This window comes from Schistocerca americana, chromosome 4 (genome assembly GCF_021461395.2).
Source record: "Schistocerca americana isolate TAMUIC-IGC-003095 chromosome 4, iqSchAmer2.1, whole genome shotgun sequence".
NCBI classification, from domain to species: Eukaryota; Metazoa; Arthropoda; class Insecta; order Orthoptera; family Acrididae; genus Schistocerca; species Schistocerca americana.
The window spans coordinates 243,004,536-243,026,667 of record NC_060122.1 but is presented as its reverse complement, the minus strand read 5'-3'; the positions used below and the strand labels follow the sequence as shown (position 1 = coordinate 243,026,667).

Here is a 22,132-nt window from a genome sequence, read left to right as displayed (position 1 = left end):
GAACAAATGTAAATCATTTTAGGAAGAAAAATCACAATCTTCTGCAATGATTCTCAAAGAACTGTAAAACTAAAAATTAAGAATTCTTTGCTAGTGGAAAAGATCAAAATCTTCACTTTCTGAATTTTACTAGACATTAATAATTTTTCGCAGTTGGTTTTACCATCAGACTGAGGATGTATGAAAATATTTTCCACTTCACAGTTAACGTTATTTCTTAGTGGTGAGAGTGGTGGTTGCATGCTCTCAGTAAACTCATTGTGCTCTAACTTTGACCTGCACATCGCCACATCACTAGTGTTGTGTTAAAGAATTAAACTTGATTGCAATCCTACACACACACACACACACACACACACACACACACACACACACACACACACACACACACACACAATACTGATGACTTTCAAGGAGAGTCTGAATTCTAGCACAGTCATTTAAGTAACCATATCTTTACTAAACATTGAGTCACACACTGTTCAACAGCTTGTGTAAACTGCAATTACAGCTACTGCCTTCAGTTTTGAAGAACACTGAAGAGGGTATTAGTTGTCATTGAAAAAGCAAACATGGAATGGCACTGATAATTCAGTCTGTCTTCACATTAGTCAAAGAGTATATTATTTTTGAATGCTTACCAGATACTGCTAATACAAGAGGTAAGCAGAGTATTGCTGACACACTAATCCACATTAAATGCAAACACTACAAGAATGTTGCTGCCTTTCACAGAAACATTTGCAGCTGAAATTCAAAGAATACCCTTAGAAGACGTATAGAGCACCATATCATTCCTTTTAGGTACATTGCACAGTAGACCAAAATGGTATAAAAGGAACTTGTGTGGAACAGTTATTGTTCACCATTTGGAATGGGAGATGATAAGCAAGAAATGAGTGTTTTGCAAAGTATACTCTGACACAGTTGGTAGCTTTCTCGTTGTAGATGTAGGTTTCTAACCAAACAGCCCTGTTTTGATTGTTGTCCACTTTGAAATTCAACTTGGTGCTATAAGTCAAAATTTAGCTGGGCAGTCAATTTCCAGCATCTCCATGCGTTATTGTCTGCTTTGTTTATGGTCCTTCTGATGGAATGCTACTCTCAACATAATGGTTAACTGGTTATGTTTGACCTATTGTCCTATCTGGATTCATGGCATACTTGAGGAATCATGAACCCATGCTTTCTGCTTACCTGACAAATCACTAGTTGAGTAATTTATTCATAGGTGAGGAATGTTTTGTCCACTTTGCAATTTTATCATGATTTAATGATCGAACTTCATGATGCGGCTTCTAAGTTACCAAAATGGTTGTTAAACAAATTTATAAGAGCTGCCAAGCAGTTATTTTTAAAGATGTATGGATAGTAAACTTTGTTTTAGACATTGTAAACTACAATTTGAAGAAAAAAATTCACATAAGCCCTCCAGTTCCTTTTACTCTTAGTTTTTTGTGCATTGTCCATCCAGTAACTGCCTTAAAATGTCTAAACAGGAGATCATTCTCTAGTTATGACATTAGGTGTAAACATATGCTATTTCTCTTCCATGTTATGTCTGTAGTATATTGTTTTATGGTTATTGAACTGAATTTTTAATCCTGCTCCGAAACTTGCTCTATAAAGTGCTTCTACCTGTTGTTGAAGTGTTTATTTGCACTAGAAGCAAACAGTAGTGTCATCAGAAAAATGAAGATGAGTCTCATGTATTGCATTAGCACACACAAATTCATTGTTTTCCCATTTAAAGATACAAAAATTTCCTTTGCTAAAGAGTTTAGGTGATAAAGAATTTTGTTGAATAACTCTGTACTTCAGTTCTGAACTACCATTATCCTGATAAAGTCCGTTACAGCATTGATGACAAAGTGAAACACCCAGAAGACATGGTCAGATGCCAGTATGTAACTTTGTACATGTATGCACCATCCGTAGGTATGTAAATGAACAGTTGGAATTATCCGTGACAAGTAGAATGGCCACCAGTATGCTTTAGTGTCCTTGGTTAGTCTTATCAGGCCTGATAGGATATATGAGGCATCAGGCCTGATAGGATATATGAGGCATCAACAATGTCAGATGTTGATCACTTTGACCGGTATGGACATGCCACATACCCATGTGAGAAACCATTATCAATAGATGATGGTTTGGAAGGGGGTCTTATTGTGGTGTCTCCACTTGTATGGTGGGTCAAATTGTAAAATGTATGCTGGCCGGAGTGGCCGAGTGGTTCTAGGCGCCACAGTCCGGAACCATGCTGCTGCTGCTACGCTCGCAGGTTCGAATCCTGCCTCGGGCATGGATGTGAGTGATGTCCCTAGGTTGGTTAGTTTAAGTAGTTCTAAGTTCTAGGGGACTGATGACCTCAGAAGTTAAGTCTCATAGTGTCAGAGCCATTTGAACCATTTTGTAAAATGTACACATCTGCGGGGCATTCAAAGCAACCTTGGCCAAATATTGGACAGCTTGGGAAAATACCACAAGGCCCACCGTGTTGTGTACCTAGTGTATTGTTCCTCTTCACATCTGTACCTGCTGTCTGAGAACATCATGCTACATGTCGTCATCCTGCAACATTGGTTGGAGACTTGCAGCAGCTGGACTAGGGAATTATCATGCCATGTGTAGGCTGTCTTTAACACATCACACAGCTGCATGGACTGCTGATGAATGTATTGCATTGTGTTCAGCAGTGAATCATGGTTCTGTGCTACCCTGGATGACCATTGTCTGCGAGTTTGGCGGTGACTTGGGGTGAAGTGTCATTCCTCCAGTGTCTTGGAGAGGCACAGCAGTGTTGTTCCTGGTGTGGTGTGTGTGGAGCAGGACTGTTGATATGTTTAAAAATATTGGGAATCTGATATATTGATATTTTAAAAAATCATTATTGGCTCTCGACATATCAGAAAAAGTATTGATATTTTTAAGTATTGATTTATTATTAAATATTCTGTACATCAACAAGCTAGCAGCCTGCCTGTCCCCCTTAAAGCAAGAATTGCAAGTCAAACGATGCACTTTCACACTTGGTGATAACCACTTCATTAACAGTAGTAACTGCATGTAAGAGGCACAATAAAAGGTTTCCGATGGATCTGTCATTCAGTTTCATCATATATCAGATTTGTCCAGAAAACTCCATGTCGACTTCTGTGTTTTTTCCAGGCCTGCCAATACCAGTGACATAGCAGTTGTAGTGCCACAATTGTGTGGTTAAGCTAAATATTGCAGTCTCTGGTAGTGGCAATTAAATCAGCATTTCCTCTCGCACGTCTCTGCCCACCGTAAAGACCAGTGCTGTCATTTAGATTTTTGTTCACCATTTTCAGCAGCTGATTTTGAAGACTGCTGATGTGAAGAAACAGCGCACTAGATGCATTAAAACTTGTTTTTTAACACAACAGGTATGCTGTTTTGTCACATCGGAAGTCTTGTTATTCCAGTCACACCACCACCACCATGCAGTGCAATTGGACTACATCTTTTGCGCTACATATGCTTGCTTCAAGTAGTCAGAAAGATTGGATGTGATAAAAGCTCAAAAAGTAGTAAGACTCATTCACAAAGTAAAAGTAAAATTGTTCTTAAACTTGAAAAGAACAGCTTCAAATATTTAATGAAAAAGGTTGACAAAATGTAATATAAAATAAAAATATCGACAGTTGATATTGTCATTTTGATGTTGATATATCGTGTAAAAATATTGCCTTACATATCAATATTTTTTTTGGGAAAATAAAGCAGCCTGTCACAGATTTCCTGCATTCACATGTTGTCTCTCATGTGACAATATCATGGTACCATTTTTCTGCAGGGAAGTGATAGTCCACAAATGACACGTGTCTATGGACTGTTCGCATGATGTTGAGGTACTTCTGTAGCCAGAAAGATCCTTACATTCTGTCCCTGATAGAACGTGTGGGGTCAGCTCGGATATAATTTCTGTTCCAGGGCCATATTCAGGATATCCAAGGACCCATTAAAACAGCTGTAGGCCAGATTCCCATTGGCTTTGACACCCTTTCCAGCTGAACCAGTGCATGCCTCCAGGCTAAAGAGGGTTTAAATGTCATTGTGATAAGTGGGCTCATACTGCCAAGTTATTTGTAAATTTACCTGACTTTATCACTGAAATAATGTTTTCCCCGTCCCTCAACCCGTGAATTTTCATTTACTGTCCTCCCCTACTGGGTGCTTCACTTTATCAGGTAGTGTATATATTGTTTGTTATACTAATATGTATTGAATCATTGTCTTGTTTCTCAAGAGGCTAACATGTAAGAAGTTTTCTGCAGTGCTCATAATGATTGTGTCGTATTAAGAGTTGTAATAGTTGTATTACCTGTCACAGAATTTTGTGATCATCTTCCGTAATTGTTGAAAATTATACTAAAATAAGTGTTAAATTTTTACACAATGCACTTTCTTTTAAATATACAATTACAGGGTGAATTCCAAACCCAGAAAGAAGCAGCATGGGCCATTAGTAATTTGACCATAAGTGGAAATAGAGAACAAGTTGCCAGGCTAATTCAAGAAGGTGTTATTCCACCATTTTGTAATCTTCTGAACTGTAAAGATACTCAAGTAATACAGGTGGTACTAGACGGGATTAACAATATGTTGAAGGTTGCTGGAACCCAAGTTGAACAAGTAGCAAATATGATTGAAGAATGTGGTGGTAAGTACTGCACATTTTATTTGTCGTAATGATTATCTGTTACAAGACAGAGTTCTGACTGTCAAAAGCTTTACCGAATGGTAGTGAAGAGTGGCACAACAGTTATGACACTTCTCCTTCTGGAGCACTGGCATTCAAATTTACATGCGATATCGAGATTTAAGTTTCCTGTGTGATTTCCATAAATTGTAACTTGAATACTGGAGTGGCTCCTTTGACTAGGATATAGATACTTTCAAATTTCTTCCTTCTGTAGACAAAGAAACTTGCTTCCTAAAAAGTAATGCCTTTCAAAGAGATGGTCTTACAGTGTTCAGTTGATCAGTTGAAAATACTAGCCTGTACTGAAATATTCCAGTGGGAGAATCCATGACCTTTTCACAAAATAAGATTTGTACAGTGTAATGGAACATGATGAAAGTTGCTACCAATACAAACCCTTGATATCGAAAAAGTTCAAATTGTTTAGAGAGTGCAGAGAAAGTGGGGAGAGAATATAAATATGCCTGATTGAATCTTTCAGTCTGTATCAATGTGTATGCGGTTTCGAAACTTCTTAGCAGATTGAGAAGCAGCAGATAAAAACCTTTTGCTGGAGTGGGGTTCAAACCTGGAACCTTGCTCTTCATAGGCAAGGCTCTAACCAAAAGAACTATTAGAGCACAACTTCAGACATGCTCTCACAGCTTCATTCCTCCTGGCACCTCTCCATTACTTTCTTTACTTAGCAAAAGCTCTTTTATATGCCATGCAAAAATTTCTCTCCCCATCCAGCACACAGTTTTAACCAGTCTGGAAGTCTGCAGATGTGTGCTGGATGCTGCAGTGTCATATGCAGTCTAGACTATGGTTGTGTGCTTAAGGATCTGTGGCCAAGTTACCTGAAGGTGTTGAATTTTGTGTGTGACCAAGGCCTATGGACTTATCGAATGAGTCATTGCTAGCATCTATGTGGAGACTTTAGGCACATCTCTTAATAAAATTGTCCCTCTGTGTAAAGCTGCCTTCTGACAAGTAGTCACAGTGTAACAACCTGTAGCATGACTTGTCATTTACAGTTAAATTTAAATGGATATTGTAGATCTGTTCCAAGAGGAAATTCTTCTGTTCAGTGTAACTGAAGAATTCATTGCTAATAGCATGAGCTGCATCTTTGTTAGGTCCCTCTTAAATTTCTTGAACCCCATTGTGATGTTTAGATTCCTGAGAAAGTTTTACTGATGATTCTCCCTTTTTTAAATTGCCACAGGGTCTGTATGACCTGGGACAAGCAGGAGATCGGGAAAAAACCTGGGAATTTTTCATCTGGGAGAAAACGGGAAAGAAACTTAGAATTTTTCAGTGTTTTAGTTTGTAGTTAAATTTTTGTAATGTTGACTGGTAGGAACAAGTACTCCAACATAGGATATTACTGTATCTCACTACTGCAGAATAATACTGCAACAATAAAACATGAAAGAGAGAAAAACAAAAATAAAACTTAAGTTGCAAAGGAAATGCGCACGCCATATACAACAAAAGTGTTCAGACAAGTGTCTGCCAACAGCAAAATGTGTCAAAGGCTTTAGAAAGATTATGCAACGCTTCGTAACAACAAATTGCTGCCGAAGTGACGTCACAGCTGTTTACATTAGATTTGTTTGAGCAGTTGCAAGCAAGCTCAAGCGCATATGCAGTTGTCGCATTTGAGTTGTAGCTTCTCCAGCTTCTGACTACAGAAGTGTGGCTTTTAACTGTATAAGCAGCAGCAGCAGCAGCAGCAGCAGCAAGCAGCTAGGTGCTACCTGAAAAAATTTTACTGGCACACTCAAGCTGCTAGATTCACACATACGCAACAGGCCCATATCTAGGGGGAGGGGGGGCATACCAAGGAATCTGCCCCAGGCAGCAGTTTGGGGTGGAGGAGGGTCATCAAATTCATATCCTTGAGGGGGGGACCTTGTTTCACAAAGTGCCTAGCATCCAGCGCACATTGGTCTATAGATTATTCATATGATTTTCAAATGCATCCCTGTTGGTTTTTGAACACGTCCTATGTTGGTTTCTAAATTAATGGTAAGTTGATTTTTGAATGCATGCATAGTTTGTGATATCTCTGCCAGGGGAATTGCCCTTTTTGCTTGCATTGCCCGTCGGATCTACAAATAAACTTTCCTGCGGACAAAAGGGGACGGGGCCATAAGAGATGAGTGGAATAAAGCCAAACAGGTGAATGCCAATCACTGTTATTTGGTTGACAGGGTTTGCGAATGATCAGCATTGTTATAATTACTAGCGAAATCCGTAGATTGAGACTACCAGAGTGGAAACAAAAGACTAACTGAATAACAGGTAAGAAAGATTATGTATTATCTTCTCGGTGTATCGAAGGAAATGAAATTTTTGGCCAGAATGCTACACTAGTAAGGGCCAGCTGTTCTGTACAGTCCCCAGTTAGCACCCGCTTACGTTCTATTCTGGGAGTGCTGCAGAAAACACGTTGTACGAACACTTAATAACGCCCAACTGGAGAATAAATGCGTGATAACTAAACTGGTGATTGTGGCAGGGTTAGTGAAGTTAACCGGAGAAAAAGTTTCAACATTAGCAGTAATAGTTACAGAATTAGTGATGATGAGATTGTTTGTTAGAATGAGGAAGGAGAAAAAATGGGGCATCACACACATTATGGAAGAATATGATTCCAAATTTATGTAAAACTTCGTACTACTACTTTCCGATCTCGTGTTAGAGAAGCTGGAGTGTATGAATGAAATTAGAAACTATTTCCTAACATAAAAGGTTTTTGCTTTTAGTAGGCCTAATAGGCATTTGATATTGGTCCTTCATGAATTATATTCTGTGGTGTTATAAAAATGACCATTTGTGCCATAACACCTGTTTATTTGATGTGCATTAAAATTGCTGCCATATTAGCAGGCCTGCTTCATTTTATCTAGCGGACAGTCACAAAATACATGTAATCAGTTTGAAAAACCATATCAGTCTTGGGCACTATTTGTATTAACAGCATTTTTTTTTTCCCCCCATGTGGCAAAATGTTTGATGAACATTGAGGTAATAAATTCTTTCACGTAAAGTAAAAGTGTGCCATATAAAACTGTAGCAAGATTCGAGAGAAAAAAATGCTAGGACTTAACAGCCAAGTTATTAGCTAATAGGCACTAGAGTGCAAATTTTCTGAAGAGTACTTGTTCTCACGGTTACAAATAATCCCATCAAGTATTAGTTGTGAGTTTGAGGGGCAGGATGTCAAACTGGCCGACTGGGGGCAAGAGGGACCACAGGACATTTTAATTTCCACTGTCCTGAATATAATTTGATGGCATCCATTACAAAATTTTATATGTTTGAATTCCACTGAGTGAAATACAGTGATGTGCAATAGAACAATGCTGTGTGAAGAGGCGTGGTGACGCACTGTGACACATTTAATACGAAATAACATTTCCTCGAACACATTTTATGGATCAGGCTCTTCAGAAAGATACACACTACAAAATGAACATGTTTTTGAAGAATCTAGTATTGCGCCGATTCAGAAATAATCATAGATCCAGGACTGATGCACAGAGCAGTCTGACAAGGGGAGGCCGCCAATTGTGAAATTCAGATTCGATTCATACTGCGCATAATAAAAGCTCATGGCCAGAGGTGTAATGTGGTAAAGCACCAAGATGCACTTCTCAGCCGTTGTCGAGAAAATCGACAGTTAAAAGAAACTGTTGCGGCGAAATACTCTCTACGATTAATAATTTTCTGCAGCGTCGTGGCGCAGCGGTAAGCGCTCGGGTTTGTAATCCGAAGGTCGCCGGATCGAATCTCGCGCCATGCAACTTTTTTTTATTATTTGTTTTTTTTTTGTAAAAAATATATATATATATATATATATATATATATATATATATATATATATATATATATATATATATATATATATATATATATACACACACAAAGATGATGCGACTCACCGAACGAAAGCGATGGCAGGTCGACAGAACACACACACACACACACACACACACACACACACACACACACACACACACACACAAAATTCCAGCCCTCGCAACCAACGGTCGCCCCATCAGGAAAGAGGGAAGGAGAGGGAAAGACGAAAGGATGTGCGTTTTAAGGGAGAGGGTAAGGAGTCATTCCAATCCCGGGAGCGGAAAGACTTACCTTAGGGGAAAAAAGGACGGGTATACACTCGCACACACACACACATACCCATCCACACATATACAGACACAAGCAGACATATTAAAAGGCAAAGAGTTTGGGCAGAGATGTCAGTCGAGGCGGACGTGCAGAGGCAAAGATGTTGTTGAATGACAGGTGAGGTATGAGTGGCGGCAACTTGAAATTAGCGGAGATTGAGGCCTGGTGGATAACGGGAAGAGAGGATATATTGAAGAGCAAGTTCCCATCTCCGGAGTTCAGATAGGTTGGTGTTAGTGGGAAGTATCCAGATAACCCGGACGGTGTAACACTGTGCCAAGATGTGCTGGCCGTGCACCAAAACATGTTTAGCCACAGGGTGATCCTCATTACCAACAAACACTGTTTGCCTGTGTCCATTCATGCGAATGGACAGTTTGTTACTGGTCATTCCCGATGTCCAGGCGGAGCTTCAAGGAATCCTCAGAACCTTAGGCCCCCTACAAAACCTTTCACCTGACTCCATCAACCTCCTGACCCCACCGACACCCCGCACCCCTACCTTCTACCTTCTTCCTAAAATCCACAAACCCAATCATCCCGGCCGCCCCATTGTAGCTGGTTACCAAGCCCCCACAGAACGTATCTCTGCCTACGTAGATCAACACCTTCAACCCATTACATGCAGTCTCCCATCCTTCATCAAAGACACCAACCACTTCCTTGAACGCCTGGAATCCTTACCCAATCTGTTACCCCGGAAACCATCCTTGTAACCATTGATGCCACGTCCTTATACACAAATATTCCGCACGTCCAGGGCCTCGCTGCGATGGAGCATTTCATTTCACGCCGATCACCTGCCACCCTACCTAAAACCTCTTTCCTCATTACCTTAGCCAGCTTCATCCTGACCCACAACTTCTTCACTTTTGAAGGCCAGACATACCAACAATTGAAGGGAACAGCCATGGGTACCAGGATGGCCCCCTCGTACGCCAACCTATTCATGGGTCGCTTAGAGGAAGCATTCTTGGTTACCCAAGCCTGCCAACCCAAAGTTTGGTACAGATTTATTGATGACATCTTCATGATCTGGACTCACAGTGAAGAAGAACTCCAGAATTTCCTCTCGAACCTCAACTCCTTTGGTTCCATCAGATTCACCTGGTCCTACTCCAAATCCCATGCCACTTTCCTTGACGTTGACCTCCACCTGTCCAATGGCCAACTTCACACGTCCGTCCACATCAAACCCACCAACAAGCAACAGTACCTCCATTATGACAGCTGCCACCCATTCCACATCAAACGGTCCCTTCCCTACAGCCTAGGTCTTCGTGGCAAACGAATCTGCTCCAGTCCGGAATCCCTGAATCATTACACCAACAACCTGACAACAGCTTTCGCATCCCGCAACTACCCTCCCGACCTGGTACAGTAGCAAATAACCAGAGCCATTTCCTCATCCCCTCAAACCCAGAATCCCCCACAGAAGAACCACAAAAGTGCCCCACTTGTGACAGGATACTTTCCCGGACTGGACCAGACTCTGAATGTGGCTCTCCAGCAGGGATACGACTTCCTCAAATCCTGCCCTGAAATGAGATCCATCCTTCATGAAATCCTCCCCACTCCGCCAAGAGTGTCTTTCCGCCGTCCACCTAACCTTCGTAACCTGTTAGTTCATCCCTATGAAATCCCCAAGCCACCTTCCCTACCCTCTGGCTCCTATCCTTGTAACCGCCCCCGATGCAAAACCTGTCCCATGCACCCTCCCACCACCACCTACTCCAGTCCTGTAACCCGGAAGGTGTACACGATCAAAGGCAGAGCCACGTGTGAAAGCACCCACGTGATTTACCAACTGACCTGCCTACACTGTGATGCATTCTATGTGGGAATGACCAGCAACAAACTGTCCATTCGCATGAATGGACACAGGCAGACAGTGTTTGTTGGTAATGAGGATCACCCTGTGGCTAAACATGCCTTGGTGCACAGCCAGCATATCTTGGCACAGTGTTACACCGTCCGGGTTATCTGGATACTTCCCACCAACACCAACCTATCCGAACTCCGGAGATGGGAACTTGCTCTTCAATATATCCTCTCTTCCCGTTACCCACCAGGCCTCAATCTCCGCTAATTTCAAGTTGCCGCCACTCATACCTCACCTGTCATTCAACATCATCTTTGCCTCTGCACTTCCGCCTCGACTGACATCTCTGCCCAAACTCTTTGTCTTTAAATATGTCTGCTTGTGTCTGTATATATATATGTGTGTGTGTGTGTGTGTGTGTGTGTGTGTGTGTGTGTGTGTGTGTGTGTGTACCTGTCCTTTTTTTCCCCCTAAGGTAAGTCTTTCCGCTCCCGGGATTGGAATGACTCCTTACCCTATCCCTTAAAACCCACATCCTTTCGTCTTTCCCTCTCCTTCCCTCTTTCCTGATGAGGCAACAGTTTGTTGCGAAAGCTTGAATTTTGTGTGTATGTTTGTGTTTGTTTGTGTTTGTTTGTGTGTCTATCGACCTGCCAGCGCTTTCGTTCGGTAAGTCACCTCATCTTTGTTTTTTTTATATATATATATAAATTCCCGGCAATCAGTTGCAACAAATATGCATATAATAAGTTGTTGAAAGTCGTTTGTCGTGGAAAAATAAAACACAAATCACAAATAGTATTCAAGTGTATACAATTTATTGAAAAGTTCGGTATACAATCGCACATAATTAACAATTAGTGACCAGAAGTAGCTGGAGTATCGCACGAACCAGAGTGATAGTTATCATAGAAACATGGAAAGCAGAAAACAGCACGACATCGAGCACATCTGATAAGCGATGCATTTTTACAAGAACAATTGTTTTTTTAAATTATCTGTTGGGAAACACACCTGATTGACATTCTGAAAAATTGTTCTATCATTCGTCAGGTTTGACGCATACCACGCGTATCGTATCATATGGCGAAAATCGGAGAAGACAGTTGGTGGTGGACGATGGATTGGATATGTGTGTGTGTGTGTGTGTGTGTGTGTGTGTGTGTGTGTGTGTGTACATTTGAATTACAAAAAATAAAAAAAAGTTGCATAGCGCGAGATTCGATCCGGTGACCTTCGGATTACGAACCCGAGCGCTTACTGCTGCGCCACAATGCTGCAGAAAATTATTTGTCGTAGAGAGTATTTCACCGTAACTGTTTCTTTTAACTGTCGATTTTCTCGACAACGGCTGAGAAGTGCATCTTGGTGCTTTGCCACATTACGCCTCTAGCCATGAGCTTTTATCATGCACAGTATGAATCGAATCTGAATTTCACAATTGGCGGCCTCCCCTTGTGAGTTGTAGTGGGGAGGTGGGTAGTCTCCACATGGCCCGTGTTTACGTTTAGTGATTTTGCTGTTTCCTATTCGTTTATTGCTCTCACGTCAAATGAAAACGAAATAGATTTTTGTGGCCAGGAGCTATCAAGTGAATTAAAATAAATTCACCTAATTACAGAAGGCTAAAAATATGTTGTTAATTTCAGATTTTAATTTTATTTCCGCTGTTCTGACAGTCGTGCATTAATTGGCTTGCAGAACAATAGAATTAATTTTTGGTGGTTTGCTGAAGAAATTTGGCTTCTATTAATCTTTACTGCTGAAGCAGTCAATTTATTTGAAATGAAGTGTTTAATTCCACACTGTTGGCTAGTTTCAGCTGTTCGCTGCATTTCAAGTGCACATTTTCATCTTCTAGCAGGTATGACATTAAGGCATAATAAAGAGCCAAACATTAAATAATACAATGCTGGTGCTCCAAGTAAATATATATCCGAATCTGAACATACAAATGTGTGCTTTAAACCGAATTGTGCATTTTAGTATGGTTCACGAAATTCCGATGCTCTTGGAGTATTCTCGAATGTCTTGTTTCTTTTATTACATAATGTAAGATCTTATCGTTTTACACATACGAGCATATGAGCTTCCAGCGTCATTGTAGCTGCGCAAGCGCAATGACCCCTGACACTCTGCCAACTTCTGAAATGAACTTACTTCTAAAAGGTTGTGAGAAAAAATTGTGAATGTTTTTGAAAAGCATTACTTACAAAGTAAATTTCCTTTTATGCAAGATGAACTACGTGCGAGAATGTATAATGAATATCTTAAATCACAGAGCGTTCAAATCAACTCTTCGGACAGCCATTTAGAAGAATTTCCTGACATTTATGATGTTGAAAATTTTATTGGCACATTTGTGTGGTGTATGTTAAAGTGTAACACGCACAAAAAGATCACCATTATATGTGAGCTCTTAGCTTATCTTGCTGCTTATTAATCATGGAGACCAATATTATATGTAAAAGCTTTTATTTTCTTGTAGCAACACTATGTACATAAATTTAAACCATTGACTTCTCTTATTTGTGTGTGCTCGCTGATTAACAATGTTGCTATTGACTGACTACATCACATGCCCTATTTTGTTAATATCTATCATCGGCTGGCGAGTTCGTGTGACATGAACTATGACTGGCTTACAAAAGCGCATCACAATCTTGATTTCAATGCTTCTGAAAGTAACATGTGGTGTTTGGTGGAATTCGAATTTATACGTTTGTAATACGAAAATATGCAGTGTACATGTTACTGCACATCAAAGATCTGTCCAGAACATGTCTTTCTTCCCCTGAATTTTGTTTCCTGAAGTGCCGGGAAATTCTGTGCCAGTGTATAAAACCCTAACCATTCAAAGGATTGATAAGTTTTACGGTTCCAAGGAAAAGTATACTGTCACTTAACACGGAAAGTGTATTTTCACCCAGCAGAAAGTGTACTATTAACTGGGAAATATGGGAAAAATTTGGGTATTTTTTTTCTTTGACGGTGTATACACCCTGTGCCATAACTTACTGTTATTTTCGATCATTGGAACTACTACTACTACTACTACTACTACTACTACGTGATCAGGCCCAGTGGACCGCACGCATCTACAAGTTTCCTCCTCCACTGTATTTTGTCCATTGCTGCTATCCGCCATTCGTCCACATCTATTGACACTTGGTTTAAATCTTCATGGAGTCCATCCCTCCAACGCTTCTTGGATCTCCCTGGCGATCTCTTTCCTGTAGGTGTGAAATCCAGGAGCTTCCGAGGCCATCTGTGATCCTCCATCCGGGCCACATATTCATTGGAACAACACATTTGTGTTTTGTCATCTTCCTAGCCCAAATACCAGTCCGTAATTTGGCAGTGACAAGAAATGTGATAGAAGTTAACACTATTGTCAACCATCAGTTTTAGAATGCATTCCTCCTCCTATCAGTGGTATTTTTTAATTTTGTATCGAGGCAACACAATAGTTCTGGAATTAACCATTACAGAAGAAAATGTGAACCATCTTTTACTTTCAGCTTAGAGTTGGAAATATTGACCTTTAGCAGCTGAGGAAATGACTAGGCAGACAGACAGGAAAATTGGCCACCACAGACATTAATAGGTTATGGTCTCCACATTTAAAAGAAATGGGTTAAAACTGAAAAATATTTAAAGGGTGTCAGATGTTGGGATTAGAGCCTACATTGTCTTCTCGTACTAAAATGTGAGCCACTTGCCTAATACTGTCTCCTGAATGAAAATATTCATTCCAATCATAACAAAATACTTCAGTCTCCCTCTCACATAAAAAAAAAGCACTTAACTATGCCTGGACATTGTACTCATCAGGTAATTGGAAGCTTACTGTATATATCACACATTAATCTTACTGCATGAAAATAGGAAAAGTTTAAGATATTTGTTAGAAGTCATGCTTGGGGGTTGTTAGGAAAAGCATTTATTCAAGTTACACGGCTCTTGGTCACACACTTGTACCAAGCCCTTAATGGATAGTTGTTTTTTCATAAAAGATCTGTTTTTGTTGTTGAGTAGGGATAGAGACAAAACAGGATAAATAAGTAGCTGATTTAGATAGAGAAATATCTGCTCAAGACAAGAACATACAGTAGTAAATTGTTTTAATGTGCTCAGTGCTAAAGCTTTAATTTTTCACTTAATCCTGTTACCAGTTGTCATTTGTTTGTAAAACTTGTAATGTGTTAAAAATTTACTTTCAGTATCAAGTTTTGTTAATGACATAAAAAACTGTCCTGTAACTTTTCAGTGAAGTGTGTACATCTGAGAACTTTCATCTCTTTGGCCCAGAACCAAGGTGTCACAATTGTTTCGTGTTGGTTTGACATGTATTGTTTATCCTTCTACAATAGAAAAATCTTTTGCAGTTTAGTAACTGTTTATTTTTCAACAGGTTTGGACAAAATTGAAGCACTTCAGAACCATGAAAACGTTGAAATATATAAACTTGCTTATGATATTATAGAACAATACTTTTCAGAAGATGTAAGTATATATATATATTTATATATATATTTACTCAAATCTTATTAGTTAGCCACAGCTTAATTTTCCTGTTAGCAACATTTGTGCATGTCAAAATGGACCTTGATTCTTATATGAAAAATTTAACAATGAAAGGCAAATTAATATTTTTGTTGCTGAATATTTTTTAAATATTTGAGACATTAGTGTTTGCTTAAATGGTTACTTTAATACCTCCAATCAAAACTGTGTAAGAATTCTTTTATCTTAACATTTTTGAAATTTCGGAGTTTGACTTGTAATTAATAGTGGCATTGTAGTGGTGACAAAAACGTTCTTGCATACACACAAAGGTTCCAAACAAGCTACACAGTATAGATCTTTTTTGTTTTTCTTAAGACAGTGCACTAAATAAAATGTTCAGTGAAGCCCAAGGAAACTTAACTATCCTTTAGTGAATTCCATGGGTTAAAATAGCAGAACAAGGAAAACTAAACTCATACGCCTGAAGGCACTGTAGCTTCAGATACTTCAAACAATTATGTGTATTTCCATTAAAAATAATGTAAACCAGAGAAATCACTGCATTGATCACAGGCAAGTTGGGGACAAAGAAGCTAGGAAGATCCGTTTATTGGAATACGGGGAGAATCAGTTGGGAGGCTAATGGGGAAATTGTAATAAGTTGTGTATTGTGGGAGTACATTAGGAATGAACTGCGTAACTCGGCAGATGATTTTACTCTAAAAAATGTATAATAGCATTAAGTTACGCATGTTCAATCATTAAGCTCAAGACTTCATTATTCTCCTCTGGACCAACAGTAAATTGAATAGGTATGTGTGGCACAAGATTATTTGCCTTCAAATAGATAAACTGTTATGTAGTAGTCTTGCATATAATAGAAATGTTTTAGGTTTCTGTTATTAAGGTAGATGGGAGAGCTAAGTTGTTAAATCATGTAACCACTTAAAATAGAAATATAGTAGGGTGATTATTTCATTTGCCTCAGAAAGATACAGAAAATAAAATTTGAGTGAACTATGAGTTAAATCATTAATTATCTTAAGACTCAGTTGACTAGAATGCGCTAGTTTTTAGTAGATAGTATTTAATTATAATAGTGACATGAATTAGAAGAAATAAGTGTGAACAGGGGATTTATCAAAATAATGTGGTAAAATAGTAAAAGCAGATAGTCAAAGCAGTGGAGTGTTATGTTGAAATCAATCGTGGTAAGTAGACAACGATGAGAGGAAACTTTAATTTCAGATGGAGTTAACGAATGAGGTGTGAAAAATTCAGCAGTAAGTGTTGGCAAACCTACGTTTCTAGCATTTGTAGACTTAGAGAAAGCTTTTGACAATGTTGATTGGAATACTCTCTCTCAAATTCTGAAGATGGCAGGGATAAAATACAGAGAGCAAAAGGCTATTTACAATTTGTACAGAAAGCAGATGGCAGTTATAAGAGTCGAGGGGCATGAAAGAGAAGCAGTGGTTGGGAAGGGAGTGAGACAGGGTTGTAGCCTGTCCCCGATGTTATTCAATCTGTATATTGAGCAAGCAATAAAGGAAACAAAAGAAAAGTTAGGAGTAGGTATTAAAATCCATGGAGAAGAAATAAAAACTTTGAGGTTCGCCGATGACATTGTAATTCTGTCAGAGACAGCAAAGGACTAGGAAGAGCAGTTGAACGGAATGGACAGTGTCTTGAAAGGAGGATATAAGATGAACATCAACAAAAGCAAAACGAGGATAATGGAATGTAGTCGAATTAAGTCGGGTGATGCTGAGGGAATTAGATTAGGAAATGAGGCACTTAAAGTAGTAAAGGAGTTTTGCTATTTGGGGAGCAAAATAACTGATGATGGTCGAAGTAGAGAGGATATAAAATGTAGACTGGCAATGGCAAGGAAAGCGTTTCTGAAGAAGAGAAATTTGTTAACATCGAGTATAGATTTAAGTGTCAGGAAGTCGTTTCTGAAAGTATTTATATGGAGCGTAGCCATGTATGGAAGTGAAACATGGACGATAACCAGTTTGGACAAGAAGAGAATAGAAGCTTTTGAAATGTGGTGCTACAGAAGAATGCTGAAGATTAGATGGGTAGATCACATAACTAATGAGGAGGTATTGAATAGGATTGGGGAGAAGAGAAGTTTGTGGCACAACTTGACTAGAAGAAGGGATCGGTTGGTAGGACATGTTCTGAGGCATCAAGGGATCACCAGTTTAGTATTGGAGGGCAGCGTGGAGGGTAAAAATCCTAGAGGGAGACAAAGAGATGAATACACCAAGTAGATTCAGAAGAACGTAGGTTGCAGTAGGTACTGGGAGATGAAGCAGCTTGCACAGGATAGAGTAGCATGGAAAGCTGCATCAAACCAGTCTCAGGACTGAAGACAACAAGAAGAACAACAACAACAACAACAAGTACAAGTGTTTGGAGAAAACTGTAATGGAATGTGATAGAAGTTGATACCAATACAAACCCTTGATATCAAAAAATGTTTAAATCATGTAGTAAAGTGTAGACAAAGTAAATGGGGAGAGAATGTAAATATGCCAGAATGACTCTTTCACTCTGCATCAGTGTGTACGTTGTTTCAAAACTTCTTATCATATTAAAACTGTGTGCTGGACTGGGATTCAACCTTGGAACTTTGTTCTTCACAGGAAATGGTCTAACCAACAGAACTGTTCAAGCAAATCATAAGACATGCTCTCACAGCTTCTTTCCTCCCAGTACCTCTTTATTATTTTCTTTACTCTGCAAAAAGTCTTGTGCATACCTTGCTGCACAGTTTTAACCAGTCTGGAAGTTTCCAAACTGTGCACCTTCCACTGCAGAGCGAAGGATTCATTCTAGTAAAAATCTTTTAGGCTGTGGCGAAGTCAATTCTCTGCAGTATCCTTTCTTCCAAGAGAGCTAGTTTAGCAAGATTTGCTGGAGAATTTCTGTAAACTTCGGAAAGAAGGAAAGTGGTACTATCATAAGTAAAGCTGTGAGGCAGGTTAGATATTGAGCCTGGTCAGCTCAGTCAGCAAGGGCACTGCTGTGGCAAGGTTCAAGCCCCAAATCCTGGTCAGACAGTGTTTTTAATTTTCTAGCAAGTTTCATATATAGTTATTAAATATGACTCAAATTTAAATAAATAATTAAAACCAGCCTGTTCCTCTTTAAGGGAAGAGAATGAATAAAACAGTTAGAGGATGATATAGCTCACTCAGCATTTTCATGTCTCTCTTTCCGGTTTTCTGTGAATAGTTTGCTATGAGTTTTAAGATATTTCTTCTTCAGATTGTGATTTTTCTCAAGAACAAATGTGAGTGGGAGAGAGTAAGGAAAAGAACATATGTGCAGTAAATGTTATTTATAAAATATTTAAAATTTTTGATTGATTTTATATTTGTTCCAGGCGGAGGAGGATCCAAATTTGGTACCTACATCATCAGATACTGGCTTCCAGTTTGATCCAAGTTCAAACATACCAAATGAAGGATTTAAGTTCTGATGGACATTTTATATATAAAGTCACAGTATTGGACTACATTTTGAACGGATTCTCTTAAAGTGCTGTGACTGCTAAGCTGTTGAAAATGCAAGCTTGGTGCAGACCCTGTTATAGTATGACTGCTTCCATCTGTACATAGATTCAGAAACTATTTATGACAGTGGTGTTTTTTAAAAGGCTGAAGAGCCATGGTTTTTACAAAGAAAATAACTTACATTTGTAAGTACTGGCTTTTTAGTGAGATACACTGCATACTTGAACTGCTTAAAAGTGCAGATGTATGGAAGTCGTATAATCATAATTAGCACACATTCATATGTGGCTGCAGATTATATGCCTTTGGTTATTTGTTTGACTAATTAAATATTATGAACTTCTTCACTGTTACGTGGCATGTCATGTAATGTCAGACATACTTGTGGCATATTACATTTTGTCTGGAGTGTTAATGAAGTACACTTGAAAATGGTGAAATTGTATTTGTCTCTAAATACAGAAATTGTGTGTTTGTAGTATGATGGTGCCTCTTGTACAAATGGTAACTGAATTAAATTGTGTGTCTGTAATAATAGAACACACACACACACACACACACACACACACACACACACACACACACACACTAACTTATATGGTGCTTTCTGGAAGCTGTAAAATGTTATGCTGTGAAAGCAGATCATCAGACACAAGTGAGTATTACCATTTGTTGCTATGCCAGTTTCCTGACTACAGGTTGGCAGGAGGATGTCGTCACTAATTTATCACACAGTGCTTAAACTAATTCATCTTGGAAAAAGAAACATTCTAAATTGTTAATTTGACCATAGGTATAACCTATGTGCAATTGGTATGTTGTAAATTAATGAGAGTTGTTGTTCATTATCAAATTTCAATTTGTTTTACAGATACTGGGAAAATAAAGTTCTCTAGATAGTGTACATATAATTCATGATAGTTACCTCTTAATTTTATTCTCTCAACACACATGGTAATTACATATAATGAAATTAAAAAAGAACATTAAGAAACTTCACAAAATTAGTTATATCGTACACACTTTAGGTTGGAACTGAAGTTAGTACTGAACAGGCTGAAACAAGATTCGTGTTTGAAGAGTACAGTTACTGAAAGGTTACAGCTCTCGTGTGTAGAGAAGTTTATCTTGTATACTGCTGAACGAAAAAACGACTATGTTGATTTCTTTATTGATTTACATTCACAGAATTCTTTCTGTAAAATTTTGTTTTGTTGACTGTTATGAAATCTTACTGTGGTATTTGGTGGAAAATTTACAGAGAGATGTAATGGTCCTCTTGTCACCATTAGCTGTGAGGAGTTTTCTTCAAGAATATTAATTTTTCTTTCTTGGTTTCTTCTGTGTTTCTTTCTTGTCTGTAAAAAGAAGCACAGCAATGTAAATTCTTTGAACAAATAGCAGAGATTAGATACACATCTTGCCAGTTGGGAATGATTTTGAAATTACAGAATCAAGAAGTCAGTCAAGTTACATATTTCTAAAATGATAGTAGACTAGCTGTAATTGTTGAATATGGTTTCGTCAATAACAGTATACACACAAATGTTTATCAAACAATAGAGCAAATCTAATAGCATGAAATAATAATGTGAGAATAATAGATCGTTCCTACCACATAGAGAAGGCACTCAGTGGCTGACAGGCACAGCAGTCTCCTAGCAATGTGCCTATCTGCCACTGCCTCCTCTGTGTGGTAAGTAGCAATCCATCTTTTAAATATTGTTATCAAATTTATGTACGAATTACAAGTGGTCCCTGTTTGAATCTCAGAAATGTGACAGCTTTATTCATATATTAATCTGTAGTTCATACTTCTCCTAAAGCTACAAAGAAATTATTGTATTCCTCGTTTAGTCAGTAAATAGTAGAGATGTTGAGTTGCAGACAACAAAAGACTGCTAAACAAGTGAACTTTTGGCCAGGAAGCTGCCTTCTGAATTATTTAATTCAGGAGGAGGCCTTTTGGCCACAAGCTTACTTGTTTAGCAGTCTTTCGGTTGTTTTTGTCTGTGACTCATTGTCTCCACTACATGGTGAGTGGCAATCTATCCTTTTTGTAATATTGTGTGTACTCAGTAAAATTTATTAATTGGTAAATTGAAGAGTAGGCAGATTCTGGTGTGTTAACGTTTCTATTGAGATGTAGCTAGTGTCTATTTCCTTGTAGAGATATGGTTTAAAATGAGTCCCGAAACACTTGTCTTTTCATCTCTAACAAAAGTGTTTTCATTTGCTTGGACCACCTTGGCCTATACAACTTTACATGCTATTTTCTCAGGCAGAAAAGCCACAATGTGTGCAATCACAATGAAATTATTGTTTTTTGCCCGGAGGCAATAAGCACCTCACAGTGTGTATGGCAAGCTTGTTCACAGCAGAATGTAGTCTTATTATGTACCCATTTTATGTGAAATGCTTGTGATCATAACAATCTTTATGCTCGCTCAGGAAATGGTTACTTGACAAGTGGTATAGATGTGGGATGTATATGACAAACATGTATGGCTAAATTCTGAGTGGCCAAATCAAAAATGTAAGGATTAGTTGCTCTTGCAAAAAATACACACACACACACACACACACACACACACACACACACACACACACACACACACACACACACAAAAAAAGTGGTTATGCACAAGTGACTGAACTCGCAAAAATGTATGGGAGGTGTCTAGAAGACCCTTCCCTCAAAACGGATACAAAAAGCTAGTTATGAAAACAATACAGTGAAACCTTTATATAACGTTTTTCAAGGGACCACAAATTTTGAACACTGTACAGAGGAACACACTACAAAGAGGAAGGCTTCCAAATAATAATTATAGGGCATTACTGAAGATCAGGATACCACTAATCAGCTTTGACAAATGGTGCCATAGATGACATTTTAAATTTTCACAATATATGATATTTATTGCAAATGATCAATGTATCAAATGATTAGTTTTTTAAATTAAAACATGGGGCTCGGTAGGTGGATGGGTGAAAGTAAATGGATCAGTTTGTACAGTAAAAAGTTATAACAGATTCTTAAGATTGACATCATTCTCCAAAGCTGACAGGTGGTATCCCATTCTTCAGTTGACCCAATTATAGAATATGAGCCAAATTTTGTTTATGATATGCTGAACAAATTACATAAAAACACAGTAAATGGCACAGATTATAAAAGCATTAGTTACAAAAAAATTACTTCAATAATTAAATTATCAAATGGAACTTAAATTTGCACGAAACTCTAGGAACCTAAGCAATCTAAAAATAACATACCTATGATGTTTTTTAAATATTCAAGCAGGGTTGCTTGTTTTCTATTTCTCCTAGACTCTATGGCAATCATTTCTTGCTCCAAAT

At 38.5% G+C, this 22,132-nt stretch overlaps 2 protein-coding genes across 2 annotated transcripts in view; one reads left to right on the top strand and one right to left on the bottom strand.

The window, feature by feature from the left end:
• LOC124612359 (importin subunit alpha-3) overlaps positions 1 to 19,680 on the top strand; it is a 110,888-nt gene extending 91,208 nt beyond the window's left edge. The window contains exons 9-11 of the mRNA XM_047140516.1: positions 4,453 to 4,687; positions 15,148 to 15,239; positions 18,640 to 19,680. Coding sequence (XP_046996472.1) covers positions 4,453 to 4,687; positions 15,148 to 15,239; positions 18,640 to 18,735 — 423 coding nt within the window. The 3' untranslated portion in view covers positions 18,736 to 19,680. The remainder of the gene's footprint in view (positions 1 to 4,452; positions 4,688 to 15,147; positions 15,240 to 18,639) is intronic.
• LOC124612360 overlaps positions 19,681 to 22,132 on the bottom strand; it is a 54,253-nt gene continuing 51,801 nt past the window's right edge. The window contains exon 5 of the mRNA XM_047140517.1: positions 19,681 to 20,127. Coding sequence (XP_046996473.1) covers positions 19,924 to 20,127 — 204 coding nt within the window. The 3' untranslated portion in view covers positions 19,681 to 19,923. The remainder of the gene's footprint in view (positions 20,128 to 22,132) is intronic.